The sequence below is a fragment of the Ruditapes philippinarum genome, unplaced genomic scaffold (genome assembly GCF_026571515.1).
Source record: "Ruditapes philippinarum isolate M1 unplaced genomic scaffold, ASM2657151v2 ctg9846_1_1_1_1, whole genome shotgun sequence".
Taxonomy (NCBI): domain Eukaryota; kingdom Metazoa; phylum Mollusca; class Bivalvia; order Venerida; family Veneridae; genus Ruditapes; species Ruditapes philippinarum.
In genome coordinates, this window is record NW_026860418.1 from 45,967 (window position 1) to 71,416 (window position 25,450).

At 32.4% G+C, this 25,450-nt stretch overlaps 2 protein-coding genes and 1 long non-coding RNA gene across 4 annotated transcripts; 1 reads left to right on the forward strand and 2 right to left on the reverse strand.

The window, feature by feature from the left end:
* The first annotated feature begins 662 nt into the window (after window positions 1–662).
* Window positions 663–6,220, forward strand: LOC132759967 (D(2) dopamine receptor A-like). Its single transcript, XM_060751840.1, has 2 exons — window positions 663–773; window positions 2,239–6,220. The coding sequence occupies exon 2, from the start codon at window positions 2,239–2,241 to the stop codon at window positions 3,547–3,549; it is 1,311 nt and encodes a 436-aa protein (XP_060607823.1). The 5' UTR covers window positions 663–773; the 3' UTR covers window positions 3,550–6,220.
* Window positions 6,221–16,547: 10,327 nt separating this feature from the next.
* LOC132759964 (heparan-sulfate 6-O-sulfotransferase 1-B-like) lies at window positions 16,548–22,164 on the reverse strand (the record flags this gene model as incomplete). The annotated part of the gene is made up of 3 exons (XM_060751839.1): window positions 16,548–20,834; window positions 21,795–21,822; window positions 22,011–22,164. Coding segments are annotated over 3 exons (756 nt in total), but the record flags the coding sequence as incomplete, so codon positions are not given.
* A 445-nt stretch (window positions 22,165–22,609) lies between these two features.
* On the reverse strand, window positions 22,610–25,258 carry LOC132759970 (uncharacterized). Of its 2 annotated transcripts, XR_009629800.1 has the most exons (3): window positions 25,244–25,258; window positions 24,139–24,347; window positions 22,610–22,890 (listed from the first exon to the last, which is right to left on the reverse strand). It is a non-coding gene; the product is annotated as an uncharacterized LOC132759970 (long non-coding RNA). The 2 variants fall into 2 exon arrangements; XR_009629799.1 differs by lacking the exon at window positions 25,244–25,258 and having other exon boundaries at window positions 24,139–25,234.
* Between the last annotated feature and the right edge of the window lie 192 nt (window positions 25,259–25,450).

Below are 25,450 nucleotides of genomic sequence, written 5' to 3' on the forward strand. Positions count from 1 at the left end.
ATTCAATAACACTTTATCAATTGTCATCCAAAGTCACATTTAGTGATATCTCTAGTTTTAAGATTAATATTTCATTACGCTTTTCCATATGTGGATGTCGGTCCTACCCCCTTCTTAAATGTTTATATTAAAAAATAAACAGGTAAGTGTAATATGCAAACAAAAACAATAATATATGCAACATACTGAAATGAAATAAGATTCCTACCTTTTAACATCGATCCAAAAATAGTCTCCTGAATCACATACTGAGTATTGTAAGCTAGAATCTTTGATGGTAATTAAAACAACTGTATATCTCCTGACTGCATGCAGTTTACAAAATTAGCGTTTGAATATTGTAAAAGAATACATTTGTATTTGTTATGATATTTGCTTTATCTATATTAACTCTTTGTACATGATATTTATATTAGAATTTGTCAAATATATGTTGTACGCTGATTTGTGCTTATGTACATCTTTGTTTGTCCTTTACACTTTTGTTGTCATTTATTTCAACTAAAATAAAACTTATTATATTTACTTTCGAAAGATTTTCAAAAACTTAAAAACCTATGTTTACAAAATTATTCTACCGAAACCAGGAAAAATCTGATTTTTTTTATTTCAAAATGACTCAATTCAGGTTTAAAGCGGAAGAAAATAATTCATGCATGAATGTTGTTAAAGTAAATTACAAATATAAGTTAAAAGTCTTATTGTATTGTAAACTGTATGTAAACAGAAGTTTCTACATTTGAAACAAGGATACATGTAATACAAATGTAAAGGTAAAGATTTTAACTTGTCAAATTAATATTTTTCTAAAATTTTCACAACAAGCATTTAAGTAGTCAGTGACAATTTTACCGGGAGATGAAGAAAGAATTGGCCATTAACTTTGTGGATTTTTATATCAGAAAGACACCCCGCTGTATGATGGTACCCTGGTACCTGGTCCTGTATGATGGTACCTTGTCCTGTTAATTCTGATGGAGAAGCTGGTACAATGTCACGCGGCAATTATTCCTTTTGATTTGTGTTACTATTTATTTTTCCATTTTATACAGTATGTAAAGAAACATATTGAAGTCATTTGATTTTATTACTTAGTACTTTACTATCAGTGTATACATCAATACTGAAGTAATGATACTAGTTATAATAGTTTCAGAAATTATTAAATGTTTGAGTAATTGGTAAACTTTTTGGCAATATTTGTCTTCCTTATACACTACAATAGATGTTAGATCATTTAATCATAACTTTTAATTTCGGGGAACAATCAGATTGCCTTAACGAAACATTATAAAATATTTATTTAAGACAAAAATACATTTTTGTACATACAATGTATGAGAATAAGACAAAAGCCACTCCCATAACCGAACTTCCTTTTTTATATAAGTATATGAGCCGCGTCACGACAAAACCAGCATAATGGGTTTGCGACCAGCATGGATCTAGACCAGCCTGCGCTTCCGCGCAGTCTGATCAGGATCCATGCTGTTCGCTATCAGTTTCTCTACTTGTAATAGAGTTAGTAAGCGAACAGCATGGATCCTGAACAGACTGCGCGGATGCGCAGGTTGGTCTGGATCCATGCTGGTCGCAAACCCACTATGTTGGTTTTGTCGTGACGCGGCTCATATGTTGTACTATTCAAAGTTTCAATAACTATAAACCGTGTTGTATGAATGAATTGATGCATTTTATACTTTTAAAGTTAAACGAAGTTTCAATACTTGTATAACATATATTATGATGAAAGTCAATGAGAAATCGTGTAAAATACGGGCTACTGATTAGTGTTACAACTACATATTAATATTCGTTTATTTTTTCTATGTTTGAAAATCTAAACGTTTTAAGATTCAAGTGCTTTTTGTTAAAACAGTTTAATTGCACAACATATATTAGAAGGTCATTTATAGGGTATATATTTGAATGAAGTCAGATTCATAAAGCAGTCATATTTATTATCATATACTTTTATTTGAACATTTCAATATTTTAATTAAAATCAATACAAGATTTATTTCCTGCAGGTTATAATCCTACGAGGACATGAACAAACATGTTTATTTGAATACTGAAACTCTTAAAACGAATTAAGATATCAGTAAATAAACAGGAAAAATATGTATACGAACTATAATTTAAGGTGAAATTAGCTTGTTTATATCTCTGAATCAATTTTTCTTGTTATTATATGAACAATACTCACAAAAGGTATCAATAGTTATTCTTTTGCAGATGAACATCTCCGAAGAAGATCAAATGATGACTCTGAAGCAAACACAGGAAGTAATATTACAAAAGCTTCTTCCTGCGATAGTTACCTTGGTGATATTTTGTTTCATCGGACTCATCGGTAACATAGCAACGATTATATTCTACGCTCAACAAAGTGGCCGCTCCTCGACGTTTCTAATGATAACGTCACTGGCTGCAGTAGATTTAGCTGTATGCGTTGCTATGATACTCAGCATTTTGGAACTGTCGGTTTTAGTGACATCATACTACAGCATCGTCTGCAAGATGACCCATTTTTTAGGTCGTTGGTTTGTTGGCTCTTCTTGTTTCGTTCTTTGGATAATTTCAATCGATAGATACAGAAAAATATGTAAACCATTTGAAAAGCAAGTTACAGTCTTTAAAGCTAAAAAGATCGTTACAGGATTTATTTTACTCTCGTTATTGCTTTCAGTGAAAGAACTAGTACATTACAGTAGCATTAAAATCCCATTACATGTTTCAAATAGCAACTCGACTATAACAGGTTATTATTGTAAAGAATTAAATGGCACCGGATACAAAATCAGTATTTCTGTATTCAATGCCATTGACATGATATTATTTGTTGTTATTTGGATTAGTCAGATTGTTGTATACAGTCTGATTATTTACAACCTTGTCAAAATTCGAAACATGAAAGACAAATTGAAAGGACTACCGTACACAAAGAAAACAGTAGAGATGAGTCATGGCAAAGATTCCGATAGTTTAACATCCGGCGGACATGTTAATCAGACGATTGACGTTTCTCCTCGTGATAGAATTTCTAACGTTGAATTAAACGACAGTCGGTTAAATGCAACACAGTGCACATGTACGTCCTTGAACGCACAAGAAAACATATCAAACCAGGCTGAAGCGTTTGAAAAAGAACTCAAGAAACCCCAAACTGTCGAGATAGAATTATCAACTGAGAATTCTCAAAGATGTCAAGATGTTGGTTCTATTAAAACACTTCCTAACGACGGCAAAGGTCAAGGTCATGTAAATCGCATATCGCTGTCACATATTGAGATAAAATTGACCCTAATGTTATTTACTGTCTCACTAATATTTATCTTGTGTTTTACGCCATATTTTATTATGGTCATGTGGGCATTCAGTGCTGGAAAAGACTTTGAATTAGACGCTGGTATAAAATTTGCAATCCGTCTCCCATTTCTTAACAGTGTTTTTAATCCAATGATCTATTTTGCCTTTAATGCAGACTTTAGATCTTTTATTAAACGTTTATGTTTTGGACGCTGCACAGGAAGTTTTAGTATGTAGATTTTTAAAGACACAAAGTCATATTTATCAGTTTATGAACGTACTTTTCAGTGTAAATCAATAGACTATTTCGAATTTGTCTTATTATTAATATAGCATTTCGCAAACAATATATTCAAAGCTAATTCAAGCTGGATTCAAGCTTGTATAATATTATCATATTGATTACTGACATATAAAGATCAAAAAGTGTCATGGAGAGCTCGTTTTCTAAAAGCTACTTCATCAAAGTTGTAAACGATGTAAAAGTTAAAGTTTTATTTGATACATTAATTTTGCTCTTTTTAAGTAAACGATGTAAAAGTGATACATTAATTTTGCTTTTTACATTTTATGAGTTTTAAGTTATGTTGTAAAATATACTTGGGAATTATCACTAGAGCGATATTGTTGAAGCTAATAATATTATGATTACAAGGAAATTAAGAAACTATATGAACATAAACTTATACAATGTTATGTTACTAGTAACGCCTCGGTACAGACATTATTGCTTATATCATTATTTGTGTAATTGTTACTACGTAGCTACGTTTTAATTTTGTAATTGTACATCTAAGTACGTTACATATAGAATACTGAAGAAGTCGAGGAGTTATACATATTCACCATTATCACACGCCCGTGCCGATTTCGCGACTCGAAAAACGGTATTGCATGGTCGTGCATATATTTTGACATGACGTCATTTGCGTTATATAATCATAGCGTAAAGACGCACAAAATGTAAGCGTTAAACTATCGGCGTGTCAATGAAAACTGTTTCTTTATCACTTCAAACGGTTTTTATTTAATGTATGTGATAAATAGAATATTAAATTCGTGTAAGTTCATTACTACATTTATTGAACTCATTGAATAAAATAATATTATGCTCGCCAGAGGCTCGCATAATATAATTTTATTCAATTCGTTCAATAAATTCAGTATTAAACTTACACTCATTCAATATCCTTTATTTATATTTTATTCTAGATTGTATGATAGAAAAACAAAATCAAAGCACAGAAGGCGCTGAAATTGTTCAGGTCTCAGAATGTCAGAAAGGTGAAGGTTGTGAGATTGTAAACCAATTTGTTTTTGTAAAGTGCCACCAATGCTTTCCAGTGTTTTAACTGTTGTAAATTGGTTATAAGACTTATTGCAACACTGATATTCAATTCAATGTTAGGAAACTACCCGCCTATATGACTGAAATACTGTTGGAAAAAGGCGTAAAATGAAACAAACAAACAAACAAACAATTCAATGTTTATTTGACTTCAACAATTTGAAAAAAAGATGAGTTGCCTTAACTGGGATTTGAACTCCAGACCTCTCGATACCTAAGCGAGCATGCAAACCCCTCGGCCACGGTGAAGTTATATAATAACGGCTTGAAGAAAACCATATTATTCTAAATTAGGATTTGTAACTCATTTATTCGGCGCTAAACCTGTTGTAAATAATCATGAAGCTTACTATAAGCGTGTATATCTATAAAGAATAAATAAGAAATCTGAATTCGACCATTCGGGAATTATTTTGCTTGAATTATGCACGATTTTACGTGTAACATATGGCATTCGAGGCATTACGTTCACCAGAGACATGCTATCCATATCTCTGCGTTCACGCCGTCCATTTGTGAAATTTGGATTTTCTGCCCTCGAATTTGACGAACTAAAGGCGTAGTTTGATGAGAAATTTTCCGAAATAAAGAGAGATTTTGTCAATGCTCCTATTCCGCCAGCCATGAAAGTCAAAAGCTCTACAAGATCAACTTGACTATAACTGTGAGTTGCTTTCTATTGTTCAGAACTTGGAATGTCTTTCAAATCCTTTAGAGATCTGTGAAATAAGTGACATTTGTGCGAAAATTCAGAAGAAAATTAATCGCCGTGTCAAACTGATCAAATTAGCGGACAAATCTCCGGCAGGCTGGCTCGTTGTCAAAGCATACGAACAAGACGGTTTGGCAAGTGACGACGAGAATAGCAGTAAAATCAAAAACGCAGAGAAATCGGCTTTGGCAATTTTAAAAGAACGTGATGAAAGGAGAAAGTCATTTACTAAGTTCAACTCTGCGCAACGTTACTATCCTTATAACGTTAACAATTTTTCTAGGTCTGTCGGCGACAAATTTGCTATGGCATCTTATAATCCAGGGATTAGCAATTTTCGTCCCTTCACATACAACAACTAGTGGCGCCAGCAACCTTTCTACGGTCCAAGACCAACAGACCAATGTTTTGTCTGTGGTAAGTTCGGGCACTACCGATCTACCTGACCTCACAACATCTTTAACCGGAAGCCCAACAGAGGTGCAGTCTACCCAGATTCGGAACCTAAGAAACAGCGAAGTCGACGTTTCCAAGGATTAAATCATAGACTTTAAAGTTGAGTATAATTTATTTTTTCATTCTGTTTTCAGTTTGAAAGTAATAGTGACCATGACCTTTGACCTTGTGACCCTAAAAATCACTAGGGGTCTTCTACCCAATATGGACAATCATCCTATGAAGTTTGAACACAGTGGGTATAATGAAAATTCAGTTATGTTCCGAAAACTGTTTTCAGTTTTAAGGTTATAGTGACCTTGACCTTTGACCTTGTGACCCCAAAACCAAAAGGTTTTTTTAAACCCAATATGTACAATCATCCTATGAAGTTTGAATATTGTGGGCCAAATGGAACTTAAGTTATACTCAAGAAACTGTTTTCAATTTCAAAGTAATAGTAACCTTGACCGTTGACCTTGTTACCCCCAAAATCAATAGGGGTCTTCTATCCAATATGGACAATCACCCTATGAGTTTTGAGCACGGTGGGCCAAATGGGACTTGACTTATGCTCCGGAAACTGTTTTTAGTTTAAGTTCATAGTGACCCTGATCTTTGACCTTGTGACCCCAAAATCAATAGGGTCTTCTACCCAATATGGACAATCATCATATGAAGTTTGAACACTGTGGGCCAAATGGGACTTCAGTTATGCTCCAGAAACTGTTTTCAGTTTTAAGGTCATAGTGACCTTGACCTTTTACCTTGTGACCCCAAAATCAATAGGGGTCTTCTACCCAATATGGACAATCATGCAATGAAGTTTGAATATTGTGGGCCAAATGGAACTTAAGTTATGCTCCGGAAACCAAATTGCTAACGGTCGGACGTACTCACAAAATGGCACTTATGTGACTTTTTCTTTGATCTTTTTGGCCATTTTTAGTCACACAATGCTAAAAAAAGACACACAAGTAAAAACGGAATGAATAGGATCAAAGAGAATTTACTGTTACCCATTGTCACACAAGTACCTCTGGAGGTGGAAAGTATGATGGCAAAGTGGGAACAGGTCGAATATAGCTACAATGTCGATGAGGGTAAATTAAAGTTTTAGTTAGAAATGGTAGTACACATAATTAAAAGTTCACTATAAGCGTTACTGGTCTCTAGATAGCTTTCTTCAAGGACATGAGCGTAAAATAATGAGACGTTTTGGAACTTTGGACACGTATTGAAGACCTGAAGAGATTTTATTTCCGAGAGATCGGAAATTTAAGGGACTCAACTCCATAAATGGGATATAACACTTTTATGTTGGATTCTCCTGAATGCGTGTTCTCTCAGCGAAATTACAGATAAACAACCGAACCCGGATGCATTTGCAGACGCCATTGGTAAATTTCGGATAGTCAGGAATAAAATAGTTCATAAACCTTCTTTGAACATTTCAGATAATGACTACCAATCCTTTTTTAGAGATATCAAGGACTCCATTGAGACTTGTTTGGTTTATATAGATGATCCAGACTTTTCAGAAGATATAGACAATGAAGTAGAAGAAAAAGAGAGAGCTGCATTAACAAAAGAGGAAACAATTCGGAGACTACAAATTTGTCAAAAGGATACAGCTGAGCACGAATTGCAGTCAAACTATATACAAAGTATAGTTAAATTTTTGTCATGTTTGTTGGTTTCTGTTGGTGTTGTTTGTTTGTTTTTTTAATTTCCGAAATACTCATGATCTGAAATTGAATGGATTGATAATTATCGTAAGGAATGTGAATGATCTTTTGACGATTTATTATTATACATCTGCAATACCTTCAGGGCAATTCAGCATTATACGAGAGCGTTCAACAATTGTGCGCAAATTCACGGGCTCAACAATACCAGGTAATTTAAACATAAAACCTAATGATTCTTTAAACAACCGTTACTCATCTTTAAATATCTGTCTGTGATTGTTTTAAGTTTACAAACGGTAACCAAATAAAATTTACGTCATTCAGTTAGTATAAGACTGTTATGTAGGTTGCCAGCCAACATGTATCATGTATAGTATTAACTAGTGTAAATATTTCCACGATAACATTTTTAAATTAGCGTTAACGTTTCGTTTTTGACACGCTTCAAAAATTTATAAAAAGAGTTGAACATTAAACATTTTTTTAAATAAATTACACTAAATATCATAAGGAAAACCCGATTGGATATAAAATTAAAAAGAAATGTCAATGAACATGGTTACCTTGAAATACTATTTTAGAATAAAAAAAAGTTCAGCAAGACTAACACAAATATTGCGATTGAATGTTGTAGACTATTTTAAAGTATTAAAATGTAAAATGAAAAAAGAAATTTACTGCCGTTATCATTAAATAACTTACAAAACTTAGAATTTCATTTTTATTCGAAGGGTACTCCTAAGTACTGTTTTTTCTCTTCAAGACAAAATATATTAATATCATACGATAAATAAACAAAAAACAAAAAATCTATGTCCAAGGTATGATTTTCTTTGATCAGAACCATCATAAAAGTTACGAAAAAGGCAATTTGTGCAATTTATTTACTTTGATTTTATAAGAAGAAACTTCCACATTGGTTCCCTAAAAACGCAAGTCTATTAATAGCTCTATCTTTAATTAGGTGCGCATACAAATGTTTATGTTTTACTATTACCACGGTACATGTTCCTCCTTGTTAATTTGTGTCATAATCAGTAGAGTTAATACAAACACAGAAATTCGATTGATAATGTCTGGCAGAGCCAGACATCTTTATTGTCTAAGAATAGAATATGATATAATCAAAAGATTAACCAGAAAAAATGTTTATTTACATATTACATTCACCCAGTGAGGTACCCCTGTTATGAGTTACTGTTGGAAAACAAAATATCCTTATATAACTAACGGGAACTTTAAAAAAATCACACGTTCCATGCCTTTTTGCTAAATCTCGAATAAATAAATCTAAACCGCTACTTGTACTCTAGGCAGACGATGTTAGCTATTTTCTGCTATTTATGTATTGTCACTCTATCATTTGTAGGTCAATGTTCAGATGCAAATATTTTAGTTTCTTTTTGGGAAACAAAATGTTTGCACTCTAAATGAAACTAACCAATGAAACATACTAGTAGATAAAACAAAATTTCAGAATTACTTACTCCTGTTTCTACAATAAAACAAAAGGCAATTTGCATGTGAACCATATTCATAACCTTTTTTTTTTTATAGAATGCAGCCTTGAACTTGTTTTCAACAACTGTAGTGAAGACTGCGAGAAGAAACTCTCAGAAATATTGGTGGACAATATCAACCAACTTGTCACTGGAAATGGGACAGCAAACGATGATCTGAATAAAGCGCTTGTTAAGCTAATAGAAAGATGTGAACAAAAGGGTTGGAAAATCACTTCTGCAGAGAATGGCAGCGTTTTGCTGCATATAAAGTGTGAATCCTTTGACGATCTTACAAGCCTATACGAGATATATGGAAATAAAGGATCAACACTAGGTACTTCAGAACTGCAAGAAGTTGTACAGCGTGTATGGGGTTCGCAGGTGAAGATTTTATTATATGAAGGAAATGGACAAGTGCATAGAAAATATAGGTAACTTTTAATACTTATTTTCTGATATATTCCTCTAATTTGTGCTGATGAAAACGCCTTCTGAAAATAACATGAATCGTAAAAAAATCAGTTTAGAATTCATTAAAACAACACCTTTTAACTTTGTCTTTTCTTGCAGTTAACTTGCTGCTGGAGAAAATCAAACAAATTGCACATCCTGCTGCCAGTAAGAAAATCAGGTTATGGCTAGAATCTGATGTAAAACATCCTAAACGACTCGATGTATTAGATATCGAAACACGTGATGTGCTTGAAAATATAGTTAATGTCTTAAAAACCAGATATAATCTGCCGTCTTTATCGATTTCAACACAGAGACAAGGTAATCAAATTTGTGATATAAGTAACCACTACAATTGTTTTGCCCAATAAATCTAATGAAGAATTGTTTTCAGTCTTATCTTGTAAGACAATTCATTTGAATCTTTTGGTTAAAGTTACAAAACAAAACACTTTCTTACAAGTAAACTTTAGAGATAATATCAATTTATATAACTACTGCGCACATGTTACCAATTTTACATTTTAAGATAAATATATTAAATACAATTGTATTTAAAACACGCATCTATCTTCTTTTTCTGTATATGCAAAGACGAAAATACAATAGAGCATCTATTGAAAATGTCAAGACCGATGGAACAAGCATTAATGTCCAACACAACACCTCCTGACAGAACAATACAAGGTAAAATGTTCCATTCCATCATAGACTTTAAAGAGTATTATGACTTTCTTTACAAAAGAAATGACATAATCTTTATCGTGTTTTGGTTTACTTAAATAGATCTAATTATCATACCAAAAAAAACTTTCAGGGAACATAATTTACGTGACAATGATACTAAGGTTAATCAATTATAAAATATTCATTTCATATATGGCGATGTTAACGTTTTATTATATTCAATAATGTCTTTCAGACTTACGGCGTGAGTTGATCCGGGTTTATCAAACAAATAGGGGTTCACCTTTTGCAGGCGATTTTTACGTCCCTCTTGATCTCGAGGTGACTACTATGAACAATGTTGAACCTTCATGCCAATGTCAGGGATGTGGAAGAATAATTGCAGATAGACGGCCTGGTAGAAAATTGCAAAACTATCTTGAAATATTTGAAAATATAGGCTGTCAGTATTGTTTCATTTACATATTAGGAGAGGCTGGGATAGGCAAAACGTCACTATGTCGAAAAATTGTTTTAGACTGGAGCACGATGCATTACAATTTGAATAAAGAGAATGATACTATCAACGACAGCTATAATACTTATTCGTCTAATTTGAGAAAATTTGATTTCTTATTCCAAATTTCTGATGTGGATGCGAATAAGAATATGGAAAATATTTTAGCTACCCAATTTGGCATTCCTGAAAGCACTGTAATGGAGTACTTACAAAGACGCAACTGTTTGATTGTTTTTGATGGCATTGATGAATGGGCTGACTCAGGGGAAGAAACAGCCCACTATGAACTCCTTAAGATGAAATCTGCATACAAATGCACACTATTAATAACATCAAGGCCATGGAAAGTATGGATACCTCCCGACGAAGAAGATATACGTACGGTAACAATAAGAGGTCTCTCTGTTGCTAGCAGATATTTGATGATAAAACACCTGTTGAATGTCTAAGATATATATTCCATCAAAAAATATCATGACAAATATACATTTATATCAAAATCCATGTATGAAGTTCAAAGAACCAAAGAAGATGACCTAGTGAGATTTCCCCTGCTGTTGAAAATGTTAATCGACTCCGACAAGCAGCAACCCACAACTCTATCATGCTACAACACATATTTGCAGTTGATGGATTCTTATGTTATCAGAGATGTAAGCAAAAGTAGGAGTTTAGAGAAGCTTACACGTCTGCCATTATCTAAATTGGCATTTGAGATGTTATTTGCAGAACATCCTTTAGTCTTTGCTTGTTCCAAATGCATAGTTAAAGATATACTGAGACCTGAAGAGCTTGCTTATTGCTTAAAAATAGGACTTCTCACTAGTGGATCAAGTGATGTAAAGGGCATTTCGTTTAAACATAAAACAGTTCAGGAATTCTATGCTGCTCAGTTGCTTTTCAACAACTGTGAACACTTTGTAAATACATTAAAAAGAAGAACCAGTAGCGTTGAACGAGCTCTTGAATTGTCAAGCGTATTTCTTTTTCTCGGTGGTATGAATACAAAGCCTTTGGCAGATATGTGTTTGCATATTAAGGATATTGTAGATGCAGATAAAAGGTTTCAAATAGTAAGATTCAAAGGAGAACATAGACAGTATGAGAGAAAGCAGTACATTATCTTTGTTAAAAGTCTCAGTTTCATGATTACGCACTGCATTGCTGAAAGCTTGTATAGTCATTTCACTGACTTTACTGTAGTACTCAGAGACCTGTATATCGACAATGATTCTGTACAGACAGTTATAGAATGCTTTCCGTTCATAACGATTTCCGATCTGAAAAGCTTGCACATCAACTGTGATTGTAGCTTAACATCCACAATGAAAGGAATTTCACCTATCGTTGAAGAAACTAAAGACGTCGTCGAAATGTTACACATATCAAACCTAAGTTTTTTTGAAAAGATGTGTCACATGCGCATGCGTTCGTTGAAAAGTCTGGATTTGTGCAATCTTTCTCTGGCGCTATCCCAGATCGAACAATTACTTAAAGCTGCACCAAAGCTTGTACAAATATTCCTTTACAATTTCGAATCGGAAGGCGAAATGTTTGAACTTTTGTCGTGTGAGTATTCAACTATGTCGAATTGTGGTGCAAGGAAAATTAGTCGTGTGGTGTGTGTCAATCGTTCCGTAACATTGAAGGGTCAGGAAAAATATCCCGAATTAAGGGAATTAACGCTTGAACTTTTATCTAGAGACTTCATTAAAATGAAGAAAATTCTGTCGTCAAGGAAATGCCGTTGCAAAAATGATAAGCATTGTGTGTAGTATACAATGCTTTGACTATCCAGTATGAGGCATGATATGTAAGACGTCAAGATTCTTGCTATCATCGTCATCACGTATATATGTAAAGACGTTAAGCATAAATGAACGCTCAAGTTATGATTATGTTATTAGCACTTTTCATAGTTAATTGTTATTAGATTAATCTACACAATAATACAAAGCTAAAGAACATTTCAGATTAAATAAGGTCCATGATTGCATGTTTGTAGTGTTGCATATTGTGATATTCAAGATACTTTCTCAAAAAAATTAAAATGTTGACGTGTATATTTCTGAGATAGAATTTGAATGTTTTTATTGCTCATTTATTGACATATATTGATAAAACATTTTGAAGAAGAAATAGTTATGGTATCTTTAATATGTGTATGTAAATTTATGAATATGACAGTTCTTATTTTATATAAAGTTTCTATATTATTTGTTTTGGGCAAAAGGGGGTCTCCTTTCAATTGTCAGGTCAAAGACCAAGTATTTCAAGGAGGTTTTATATGATTATATCTTTAATATGTGTATGTAAATTTATGAATATGACAGTTCTTATTTTATATAAATTTTCTATATTATTTGTTTTGGGCAAAAGGGGGTCTCGATCCTTTCTATTGTCAGGTCAAAGACCCAGTATTTCAAGGAGGTTTTATATGATTATATCTTTAATATGTGTATGTAAATTTATGAATATGACAGTTCTTATTTTATATAAATTTTCTATATTATTTGTTTTGGGCAAAAGTGGGTCTCGATCCTTTCTATTGTCAGGTCAAAGACCCAGTATTTCAAGGAGGTTTTATATGATTATAAAGACACTATTACTTATACACGCGTTTGTTTAAAACGTAAATCGTTTAAATGATTGACAGTTGTCAACAATGAATAAATTACTCGCTCGTCAGTCCGAATGAATGTCGGCTATCAACTATATATACCTAATTGGCGATTTAAATCAATTTAAAGTTTTAATCCAGACCACGTGCTTATTTTTAAATGCTAGTGAGAGATACGGCTGACATATTCGGATACAAAGATCCGCCGATTGAAATCATATCAAGAATTGGACTGAATTCAATGTTTTCAATATTTGTTCCTTTTATATTTTTATAATTGACAAAATCATTGTTGTTTTTTATCATTGTGAAGTCTTTCTATTTTCTTTCGACGAGATAATCATGTGCAGTGGTGAATGTACCACATTGTTCATTGATGTACACTAGCTGTTATATTTAGATAGTTAATTGCACTTTGGATAGTTAATTGCATTAACTTCTCTAACTCGTATACATGTATTAGACATGTTGTCAAATCTTGCATATATATGTGTATATAAATACATCAATTCAAGATGTGTACATAGAAATACAAATATGTATACGAAATGATATAAAGAATAATCTTTTACATTATCATTGTTGTTATACATATAATGCATAATTGTAAGTTGCTTAATGTAAAGTTTAATAAAAAAAAATCATTTAAAACTGTGTTAATTTCTGTCCTGATAATTGAGCCGCGTCATGACAAAACCAACATAATGGGTTTGCGAATTGCGACCAGCATGGATCCAGACCAGCCTGCGCAGTCTGATCAGGATCCATGCTGTTCGCTATCAGTTTCTCGAGCTACTTGTAATAGACTTGGTAAGCGAACAGCATGGACCCTGATCAGACTGCGCGGATGCGCAGGCTGGTCTGGATCCATGCTGGTCGCAAACGCACTATGTTGGTTTTGTCGTGACGCGGCTCATGTATTTTATTTGTTAAATCGTTAGAGTCTGTTTAATTATGTCAGCTCGTATAAGCATCGGACTAGTAATCCAGGGGCCACTTGTTAGTTCTTCTGGCCGAGGCAATTTATACATGACAATTAATCTCCGATATAGAGTTTAATGAACATTTGTCTCGCCGCTTTAAAAATTACGTGGGATTAATAACATTTAAAGCTACATTGTACATTATTTACATTAAATAAATATGTAAAAATATTTTTGCCATCGGCCTAAAAACCAAGCATTCTACAGTTTCATTAACCTTTTTAACAGTACGTATTGTTATAAATCTCATCAAATACTGTTCATAAATTAAGATTTTAAAAAGAAAACCCCACGGTAACACTAAAGTTCGTATACGAATTTTAACATGCAAATGAAGACTATAACAGCTCGTGTATGCGCTACGTCACGGTGTTATATTTGCTATCCGGAACACAGCAAATATAAGATTTTTTTGTGCAAAAACAATTTAACCGTTAAAGCATCACGGTGCACTTGGCCTGGGGTTCAGAAAAAATAATCATCTCATAAAAAAGATTTAATTTGTATGGAAATATCCGTTACAATGCGGAAATATACCGTTAGATTAGGACTGCTACTTATAGTCATGTTTGTTGATTTAATATTGATGTACGGATGATCTGAAGGCGGAGTTTCACATGCAAACAAAAATTGTATTTCCCATTTCGCCACAATGAGGTTGCACATTTGTATGCTCATAAAACTCATTTTGGTTGTCTGGACACTAGAATAAAACCTGGAGTCGATATGAAAACCAATTTATTAATGAAATGTCGCTATTTCTGTTTTTATGAAATTTATTCAATGTAACTTTAAAAGAAAGAAAAAGAAAAAAAACGCACAAAAAATCTTATTAATTAATGCGACATTTGTCTGTCCTGTTTGATAATGTTTAAAGCTACTCTCGCAAACAAAACGTTATAAAAACATCAACATATTTGTTTACAGTCATTAAATATGCATAGAAGTAAAATTTGCAGTTTTCACGAGATAACTGTGACCCTACGGTTGTTATGTTTCACTTGACACTGATATAAATCATACCCGTGAAAATGTTGCGAAAGTCAAAATAAAATAATACAAAATAAAATTTTACAACGGCTTAAAATGACAGAATCATAAACATAGCAAAAACTGTACTTTTATGGGTTTTTTTTTTCTTGTATTTATCATCTGGTTCAATATAAATGCACGTGTTTGAGGTGAAGTGTTATCTTTTGATGACATTTTATTTCAAAGTACAGCAACATTTCAAATATTTCTTTCTTTAATTTTGAAGTGATATTATAAATTTCAATAATATTTGTAACTTTCGTATTTGGAAATTGAAACCACTTAAATGTTCTAAATTCAAAACTTTTGTAAAGTCAATCAGATTAAACGTTTATATCTACACTAATTAGTTATTTCCCTTCCTTATATCCTTGAGAAGTGAACAGGAAGTATAGAAATGTCATTAACAGTTTTTGTTTACACAGTGAATGATATATTATCTTAAACTATGATCTGGTTATTTTAAATACATGTAGATCGATAAGCGTGCTTGGGTTTTCTTTCTTGTCTTAAAACCTCTTACATTTTGACTTTTGATGAACATTATAAACATGTACAGGCGCGGATACTAGACTGAGTTGCACAATTTTGATAACGGGTTTGCATATTCAAAAGGTGGTTGACATTTACTAATTTTCAAGAGGGGGCAAAAGACCAGATTTGGGTTATTTCACTACTCTCTAAATTATTTTTTCAAATAAAAACCACAAACAAACTAAGTTGATATCCAAACTCCAGAGTAATTCTACATACAACGCAAAAACAGTAGAGGAGCCATGTCCCGACACCCCCGTCTTGATCCGTGCATGACGTCAATGTTTTATGTGGAAATAGTAACTTATACCATTACCAAGTTTTATGTGGTAGTGTACATGTAGTTCAGAGAAAATAGCAGACAAAGTTTGATCGAGTCTGTTCATGAAATATGATGAGTTTAAACTTTGACAAAAATAACAGTTTTTTTTTCAAAGTCATGAGATTTTATTCATAAACAAGTGGCACCGAATAATTCTTCATCAATTGCTTAACATAAGTTGGCGGGTGCAATTGATTATATTTTCTGAAAATCAATTCGACATTGATCTGATAACAGAAAAGTCTGAGTTTTAGGAATGGACCATCAGGCCTATTAATCACGAAATCAGTGTATACAAGTAGAGATTTTGATGCTAAAGCATCAAGTCGCCGGATAGAAAATGATTGTATCATCATAAATATAAAAGAATATCAGTTTAATTAATGGTTCAGGTATAAAGAAAAGAGGAACAATATGTTGAGTAACTGTTTATTCACAATAAAACATCATACATGTATATGAAGCAAACTTGCTTAGCAATATTGTCAAGGAACTGCTATGATTATTAAATAAGCAAGTATTTCGTTAGTTTACGTAACTTATTATGATTTGTGCTAAAGATTTTATTGATAGTATAGATATTAAATCAATTAATATTGCTTGATGGCCTACAGGTGGTAAGTAGGACGAAGTTGTGCCCTAGTAGGCCAAGTTCGAATCTTTGAAAATCCCTTTTGCAGTTTTCATAAAACTATTTTTTTATTATTTCTTTTAACTATATGAAACATAAGTTGATAAATTGTGTTTCATTTCTAGCATTTTTTTTTTATTTCAATTTTTTTTATTTTAATTTTGATTAATTTTGTAAGGCGAGTGATATTCTTGTAATTCTACTTGTAATTCTACCTTATACATATACCGATATACCAGACATCGAAATCCGTTTTGTATACTTCAGAATCGAATATTTGAAAATATATATGTTTTAATTATTGCATGAAACAATGCAATTCTACCGTAAAAGTGGTATCTGCATAAAAAATATTTTTTTTTGCACTATCGAAAAAATAAATTATTTAGTTGAAATCAATATTCCTGTCGTTACATACGATATAGTAAACGTTTAATTGCCTTTCAGTTCGATAAAATATTAACAAAAAGATATTTTATTAGTTTTCTTTATTATGTATCTAATACGATCCGTCATACCGTTTTGGTAACCTGCGCGACGGAAATTGACGGAATATAACGTAGACGACGATTACCACTATTTATTTCAATAAATGTGCCTCTTTAGCATAAATATATTTTGTGATGTTCAACCTAAACTAAACTATTGAACGTTGACAGAAAGGGCCAAGTTTAACCCTTTACCAAGAAAAAATGAAAAGGTTTTGAAAATTTATTTAATTCTTTAATGTGCAAATTATGAGTATACAGACCTTTCTAATGATATAAAAATGAAACTGATTAATGAAAGATAACTTTGTAATTATTTATACATTTGCATCTAATTAGCCGCCATACCGTTTTCCAACTAGTATGTCTTATCAGCAATCTGTTACTATTAATAGATTCTATAACACAAACATTACAACGGGTAGTCACGTGATTCTTACAATAGAACAGGGAGAATCTGTTTATAATAAGATAAAATAATGAAATATAATAGGTCTCATAAGATATAAACAACCAAATAATTTAAATGTGTCATTTCAAATATCATTCGTGATTTATCAATCATAAAATAGCAACGCTTGACACTTAGAAAAAAAGTAAAAGTATCCCTAACTTCAATGACTGGTCCATAGGGATACGTTATTAATTCATTTTATGAAAATTGTAATGTTGCTTTTTAAGATGTCAACATTTGTATATTTCATATCAATTAGCAATGTTACTTTATTTTTGAATTTTTAAGATTATGAAAAATAATTGTGATCCTTAATTGTTCAGTAATTGATTTGTTTTTATATTCAGATTTTAAGGCCTTCTCCTACCATAGATATAATATTAAACTGTTACAAATATAGTCGCCGGTTTCTACCGGCGACTAATAAATACATAATTACAAAGATCGAGATGTATCGTAATTATGTTTGGCGTGTGTATGTTATAATTACGGATCAAATATGTTACGGTTACCTGCAAGAATAACATCTCACCGCTTTCCTAATGTATCAGGTAATCCGGACGAATGTATACCTCCAACAACTCAGACCATCTCGGCAATCAACAAGGGGATCAAATGGCTCCCTCTGGGAGACCGACTGAATATTTACCCTATTGTTTAATGTTTTTTCTAAATACTTGGTTTTCAAGTGCATTTAATGATCAACATTATTTTTTGTACAATCACATTGCAGTATTTTTCAAATTTCTGCTTAGGTAATGTGTACTAACTAAACAAAATTTACTTAATCAGTCGTCTAACCAGAGAAATGCTTTGTTTTTGGTTGAAAAATAATGTTGATCATTAAATAGGTTAATGTTTAATAATACGCATTAAAAATAATTTGTCGCGTGCCTGCGGCAAGCTTGATCAATTTATTTTTGTTAATACTTAATTATCTGTTCTTTTTTGTACATTAGATACACAGGAAAATAGCATTTTTATTAAAATATCAATGCCTGAAATAAATATATAAAATGTGTCAAATTTCCACCTTAGTTTACGATTTGGAAGGACTTCATCAAACTTTAACTTGACAGTATTCTATAACATATTTTGCGTTGCTGTTATTGTGAACGGTTCTTTTTTAATTCCACCTTATTATCATAGTTTTCCCATTTAGCAAGCAACTTAAGCTAATAAGCGAAACATGATATGTATGTTTAGCGTTCATGTGAAAGGCATGATTTCAGATGAATGATAAAAAACAGACTGTAATGACTGTCTGTAAGGTCTGGCAATTATCTTGTTTACTTTAATTATATCCCGGTCTGTGACAAGATAGTTAAATAATTATTGGACTAGACCCAAAATGTATAGCCTTTTAAATGCTTAAAGTTAATCAATAAAACGTTACATGCCAAATAAGAAATCTTTTATCAGATCTTATTTTCATATACTGGTAACCAGCATACTTTGAATCAAATTTACAACTTTATTCCAGGTGAAAATGTGAACAAGAAAGTCTGTGTTTGCAGAAAGTCCATACAATCATATATAATGAATCACAGATGTGCAAGGACACAGATATTGATATAGTAATACAAGCTATATAAATAATTTATTGCTATTTGCACAAGATAACGCGTATACATGTTCAAGCAGCACGACTTCAGATGTTATTCAAATATTTGCCACGTTTACACATAAAACAGTGTTAGTTGTTATAATTTTTTTTTCTAATTACAACGTCATATTGAGAGTTAGTTCATTGTACCTTGCTTGTATTTGTATTCCAACGATAACAAAACTTACAAGGGTGAAAATTGAAAGCCTGGGTTCGTTGCATTTCCATGTTTCTTGTTAAATTTTAAATTATTGATCGAGTGTAGCGTAATTTCCAAATGAATGTGCTCATTTACAACAAAACTATTAAGCAACATTACTTGGAAAATCTATTCTTATCATCAAATGCTGTTTGTAGAACTGACTATTTGAAGACATTTCACAACTTCTGTCAAGTTTGTCTAGATTTATATGAAACTTTCAAAGGCAATTGAGCCGCGTCATGACAAAACCAACGTAATGCGTTTGCGACCAGCATGGATCCAGACCAGCCTGCGCATCCGCGCAGTCTGATCAGGATACATGCTGTTCGCAAGCAGTTTCTTTACTTGTTATAGGGTCTGTAAGCGAACAGCATGGATCCTGAATAGACTGCGCGGATGCGCAGGCTGGTCTGGATCCATGCTGGTCGCAAACCCATTATGTTGGTTTTGTCATGACGCGGCTCAATTTTTCAATAAATGAAAAATGAATATCAATATAGGCCAAAAACCTATGTTACAATGCTACATATCTTCACTAGATACCACGTTCAAATGAAGTAAAAAAACTCATTAAATATTTATTCAACTTAGGAAATTGATAGTGTTTTTCATGAACGAAACAAAATGAAGATTTAAGAATAGAGACATTCGAATTCATATAAACTCATCGCAATACATATATTCAATATTGAAATATTGTAACTGAACTACAATTTTTAAATACTATGTTATAAGTTTATATGTAAGAACTAGATGTGCAAATTTCGTATTCGATTTTGAAATAAATCTGTTGCAAACAAATATAAATGGATATCAAGTTCTACTAATTTTAATAATTTTAAAAACTGGTCTTCTGTCAAACGGATTTCGGCGCTTTTGCTTCGTACGTCACTTTTGCGTACTTTCTTAAATCCCATCTGAAATACCGATGAAAACAATGCATCAGACCATTCCCTGTTTTCCATTATTCCAAAGTATTCCATTTGTTGTAAGTTATGTTTCGCCGATTCTAACCACAGATAAGCTCTTTTGCGCATTACATTTCTGTTAATATAGTCAACATAGCAGTCGGCTACTGTAAGGTCTGCCAACATCCGGGTCATTCTATTCGTGGCTAAATTATACTTGCAGTCTATAAACTCATCTATACCTACACCTTGCCATGTTTCTGAGAGAAAGCAAGGCCTGACGTCCAACCATTCAGCCATACCGTTACTACAACCTAATAGAGCGTCTTGCCAGTGACCTCCATAAAAGCTTTGATGATAGTACTCACTCATATATCGAGCAATAGGGTCTCGAAGTTGAGTAAAGTAGAAATATCTGAAAATACAATGATTCATACAAATGATACAAATACAATCAAACAGTGAATATATGTCGATACATTTATTCGATTTGTATTCTTCATACAGTGTTTCTGTTTCTGCAAGTTCCTAATGGAAATAATGTACATCCTATACTGACATCATATACTTGTAATCTATAGCTTTTGTAATTCTCTAAATTTGGTGTGCAACAACTTTGTCTACGAATAAAATGAAATGTTAAAATAATGAAAACCCTCAATAATGCTTCAATGAGAAATAACTTATCTACGCGTAGATGCATAACATGCATGATTTTCTTTTTACAAGTAAAAATCTAAAGCGCCATTCGTATTTCGCTCATGTCATTACGCTATATTTGATTATAAATGTTTCTAAATGAAATATATATGTTTTTGGTTGGGTTTTACGTCGCATCAACACAGTAAAGAATATATGGCGACCAGGACCTCAAAACGACGTGCCTTCTTAGCATTTTTTTTCAGGCACAAACGGGCACCCGAGTAGAACCACCGGCGTTCCGCAAGCTAGATGGATAGCTTTCTTACATGAAAGAATCCAAAGTCCCTGTCAGGATTCGAACTAACAGCGGTGACGGGCATGCAATTGGTCTGAAGTCAACAACCTTAACCACCCGGCAACGGACGCTCCTTAATTCAGGTCACATTGACACAATGTTCGTTATGAAGCCAAAAGCCAAAGTCATATCAATATCGTTTGGTCCTCTCTTCTATTATTTTAGCGAATAATAGGCATCTTTATAGGACGGGGTTTTCCCGCAAGGTAGCTGAATATTAAACATCTATATTCACATTCTCAATTCTGAGATTAAAAAATAGTCAGAGGTGTGGGGCCAATGAGCGGACAAATAACGTTATAAGTGATTTTTACATGCAGAAGCTACTCGGCTTATCTATCGAATGTTGATGAATTTACTCGATGCAATAGGTTTTACCCGTTTGTAAAGCTTGTTAGTCGATAGCCTGGATGACATAAAACACAATAATGTGTAAATGAAAGTAGTCAGTCATAAGGATGTCAGAATATGATCTCATTAGCTGTCAAATCATTATAACATTATACATATGGTAGATTGAAACAGAATCAACTCAGTTTTACTTGCCTTCTATATCGCCTTTTTTGCTCCATCTGATCTATTTGATTAGAATACATCTGTGAAGTTGGGTCCAGTCAGCGTGCAGACCGCAAGGCCAGCCGGATAATTTAGATGTATATATCCATATATTACCCTTTGGGTTAAAACAAGGGCAAGTTGGCTGTTTTAAATACACACTTACACTTAAAAGGATACGATAATTCTCGTATTAACCTATCATTGAAATGCATACCTCCAGTTTTCTGAATATGCAAAAATACCATGACGTCAGTATTGATGTCATAATTATGCTGTATTGATACATTTTTAAACTCAGATTTAAAGCTATATGACTTTCCTGTGAAATATCGTCTTAACACATGGTATGACTTAGAATGCAAATAAGACTGCGTAAGAATTTTTGATAAAAAGAAATTGTCGGTTTGAGCTTTTTGTTTAAATTCTGCAAACGTGTAAACTTTAGGTCTATGTTTTGTCGTTTTGTATAGTTTTCGACGTTTTCTGCATCTTTTTATGTGAATGTAGATCTTCAGCTAGTTTCACTTCATGGTCAGTTTCATTCGAATCATGCGGCTCCGTTATTGGGCAATTTGTTTGAACAGTTTACTGCATAATATATAACAGCAGGGGGTTCCTTGATATGCATCGTATGCTTTTCATTGCATAAATCATTAGATTTTTTGTCGACAATTGTTTGAATGTACAATACTGATACTGAAAATGCTACAAAACAAAACAGTAACTTAGAATATGGTATCCGTCTTTTTATTCCCATTGTGAGTTTTGATCATCCCTTAATTCATTGACTACTACTGTAAGATAAATTGTCTGCCCATAACGTCACACTATAAACGCTCACATGTTACGTCTGCAATAATCGTTCACCACTTCGATGTTTGGCTTCATATATCACAAATTTCTCTTCCATTATTGACTGAAAATAAATTCATAGCTGATTAGTAAAAGATATGCTTTATCTTCATGGGTAAGTTACGTGTGATATTGATCGTACTTAAATCGATTTTAGCGTGTAAAACTTAAGTCAGTTAAAATCAATTGTTCCCATCATCACGTTTACCTGTTTAATTTAGATATCTCTTAAAGCAACACGCATCCATCTCCATGTATTTTTTACGAAAATTAAGACTGATCAAAATACTAAAATGACAGTGAAAAAAATCAAATAATTAACTTATACAGGTCATCGAAATACATGTTGATATATATGTCAGTATAACCCTTACGTTATAGAATTAGTTAGAATTATGGTGTTTAAAATAATAAATTCAGTTCATTGCTGCATGTAACATATACGGTTAAGCATATCGATGCACTTGTATTTATGATATTAAAGTTTCATTTTTTCATAATGTTTATGTAAGGCGTGTAGCTTTAAACAGTTAAATCGATTTCTTCACATTTTTCACACAAATTACTTAATAGATTAATGTAGGAAATGTTAGTCGTTACTCGGCTGACTTGTACCAGTTAATGTATTGCAAACCTTATCACGTTACTAATGTAACAATTGGTGTAATCTGATAATATTTATCGGAACGTTTTCGACAACTTATCCGAAGACTGACGGAAAGGGCCGAAAAGTTGCGATTGGTTTCGTTTTTTGTTGATAAAATAATGCAATTAATGTTTCTAACCTTTGCTGCTCATTTTCTGTAAATGCATTGCCGGTTTACTAGAGAGAAAAAAAACAACAGTGAATGATTCGAAACAGGTCCTGCCACTGATAGTACTTAAATTATCTGAACGTGTGTAACATTAATACGAATTGACGTTTAAAACAGCCTTGTTTGTTTTGCATTTTTACAATACTGTATATCAATTTATCATAATCTTTTTTCCGGCGGTCAGTAAACCTGTACAGTATATGTTCTATACTCCGCTAACAGTGGACTACTTTTCTCTTTAATCAAATAAAATGAAGAAAGATATAGAAAAATCTAGTGTACTCACATCACAAATTCGAGGTGCTTCAATACACATACACATAGGGTATCATCTTGAATTCGTTATTGAGTATAAATTATGGATGTACATTTTGTATTAAATATCAATACAAACGAAGTAAATATTAGATCTACTGTATTGAAATCAATATAAACTGAAATTACACATCCTATTTTTAGCTAAAAAATAAACTTCCTGAATTAAAGCACATATTTACCATTCATACAATTATCCCTGCATTTTTACATCCGAAACACTCAATTATTGTTGATATGCTACACAGTTTAATCAACATGTATCTCGCATAACATGTCTAGCTATCGGACTTACACACACTGTACTGCACTATGCTACCTCTCGCTATATTTACACAGTCGCTGGTATCAAATATCTTCTTTTCAAAACCTTTTTTGTTGTTGAAGTAAGCTGAACGGTGTAATTTATCAACATTGTATAAATACTGGTTGAACGGACAATTACAGTTTGTAGTGTGTTAATAAAGACTGGTTTATTGTGTTTTAATTAGGACGTTTTCGGGAGTTTTCATATAAACATATACAATTTAGGCAAATAAAACTGTTCAAACTTGTGTTAGAATATGATAACATTGGGGTCACGGTGACCGTTCTCGTTTTTGAGTTATCTGCCCCTGATTCAGACTTTTCTAATTATTTGAGGTAATTTCAAGGGCAGATAACTTAAATACATAAATAAATTCTTGTTTTTACTTCTGGATTATGTTTTCCTTTTTATTGTTGAGTACAATACATGATAACATTCCTTACATCGTTTCTGTTAATTTCTTTCAATGAAAATATTTTAAGGTACTTTAAATTCTTAAAAAATATGCCATTTTTTAAGAACAAATGCATAGGTTTTAAGAAGAAGTGGGAATAAAAACTACCCACTCTAAATTTGTTCTTGAAATTTTGCATGTAAACTTAAACGAAGGTAAGCTTCATGAAAATAAGAAAACAAAATTGTATTGTTTCCCTTCTTTGTAAATTATCTGCGCTTGAATTTTATAAAAAAAAGTCCAATTCAAGGGCAGATAACTCAAAAACGAGAACGGTGACTCCGATTCTTTTTCGCATTAAACGTTTCTGTTATCATATTTTAACAACATGCCAAGTTTAAACAGTTTTAATTTTGCCTATATATATGTCTATATGAAAACTCCCGAAAACGTCTTTAACTTCCATGTGAAACTGATAGCTTTCTATGTGAATTTTAAACTCAATAAGTGTTGTATAATAAATTCATAAATATCATAATAAATAGGGCATAAAAAGCAACGATGATTTAATTCGAGGTTAACTTACACATTCGACTTTATATCTGGTAGACAGTATGTTGCACAAAACCAGACAACCTTTTTACAATATGCACTATTTCATATTAGATCTACATATAAAACTTATAGTAAACACCATGTCACCTTATAATAAACATTATGTCACCTTATAATTAATACTATGTCACCATATAATAAGCAATATTTCATCTTATAATAAGCACCATGTCACCTG

Excerpts from the sequence above, each read along its gene's own strand:
- LOC132759967 (XM_060751840.1), top strand. The coding sequence starts at position 2,239 with ATGAACATCTCCGAAGAAGATCAAATGATGACTCTGAAGCAAACACAG.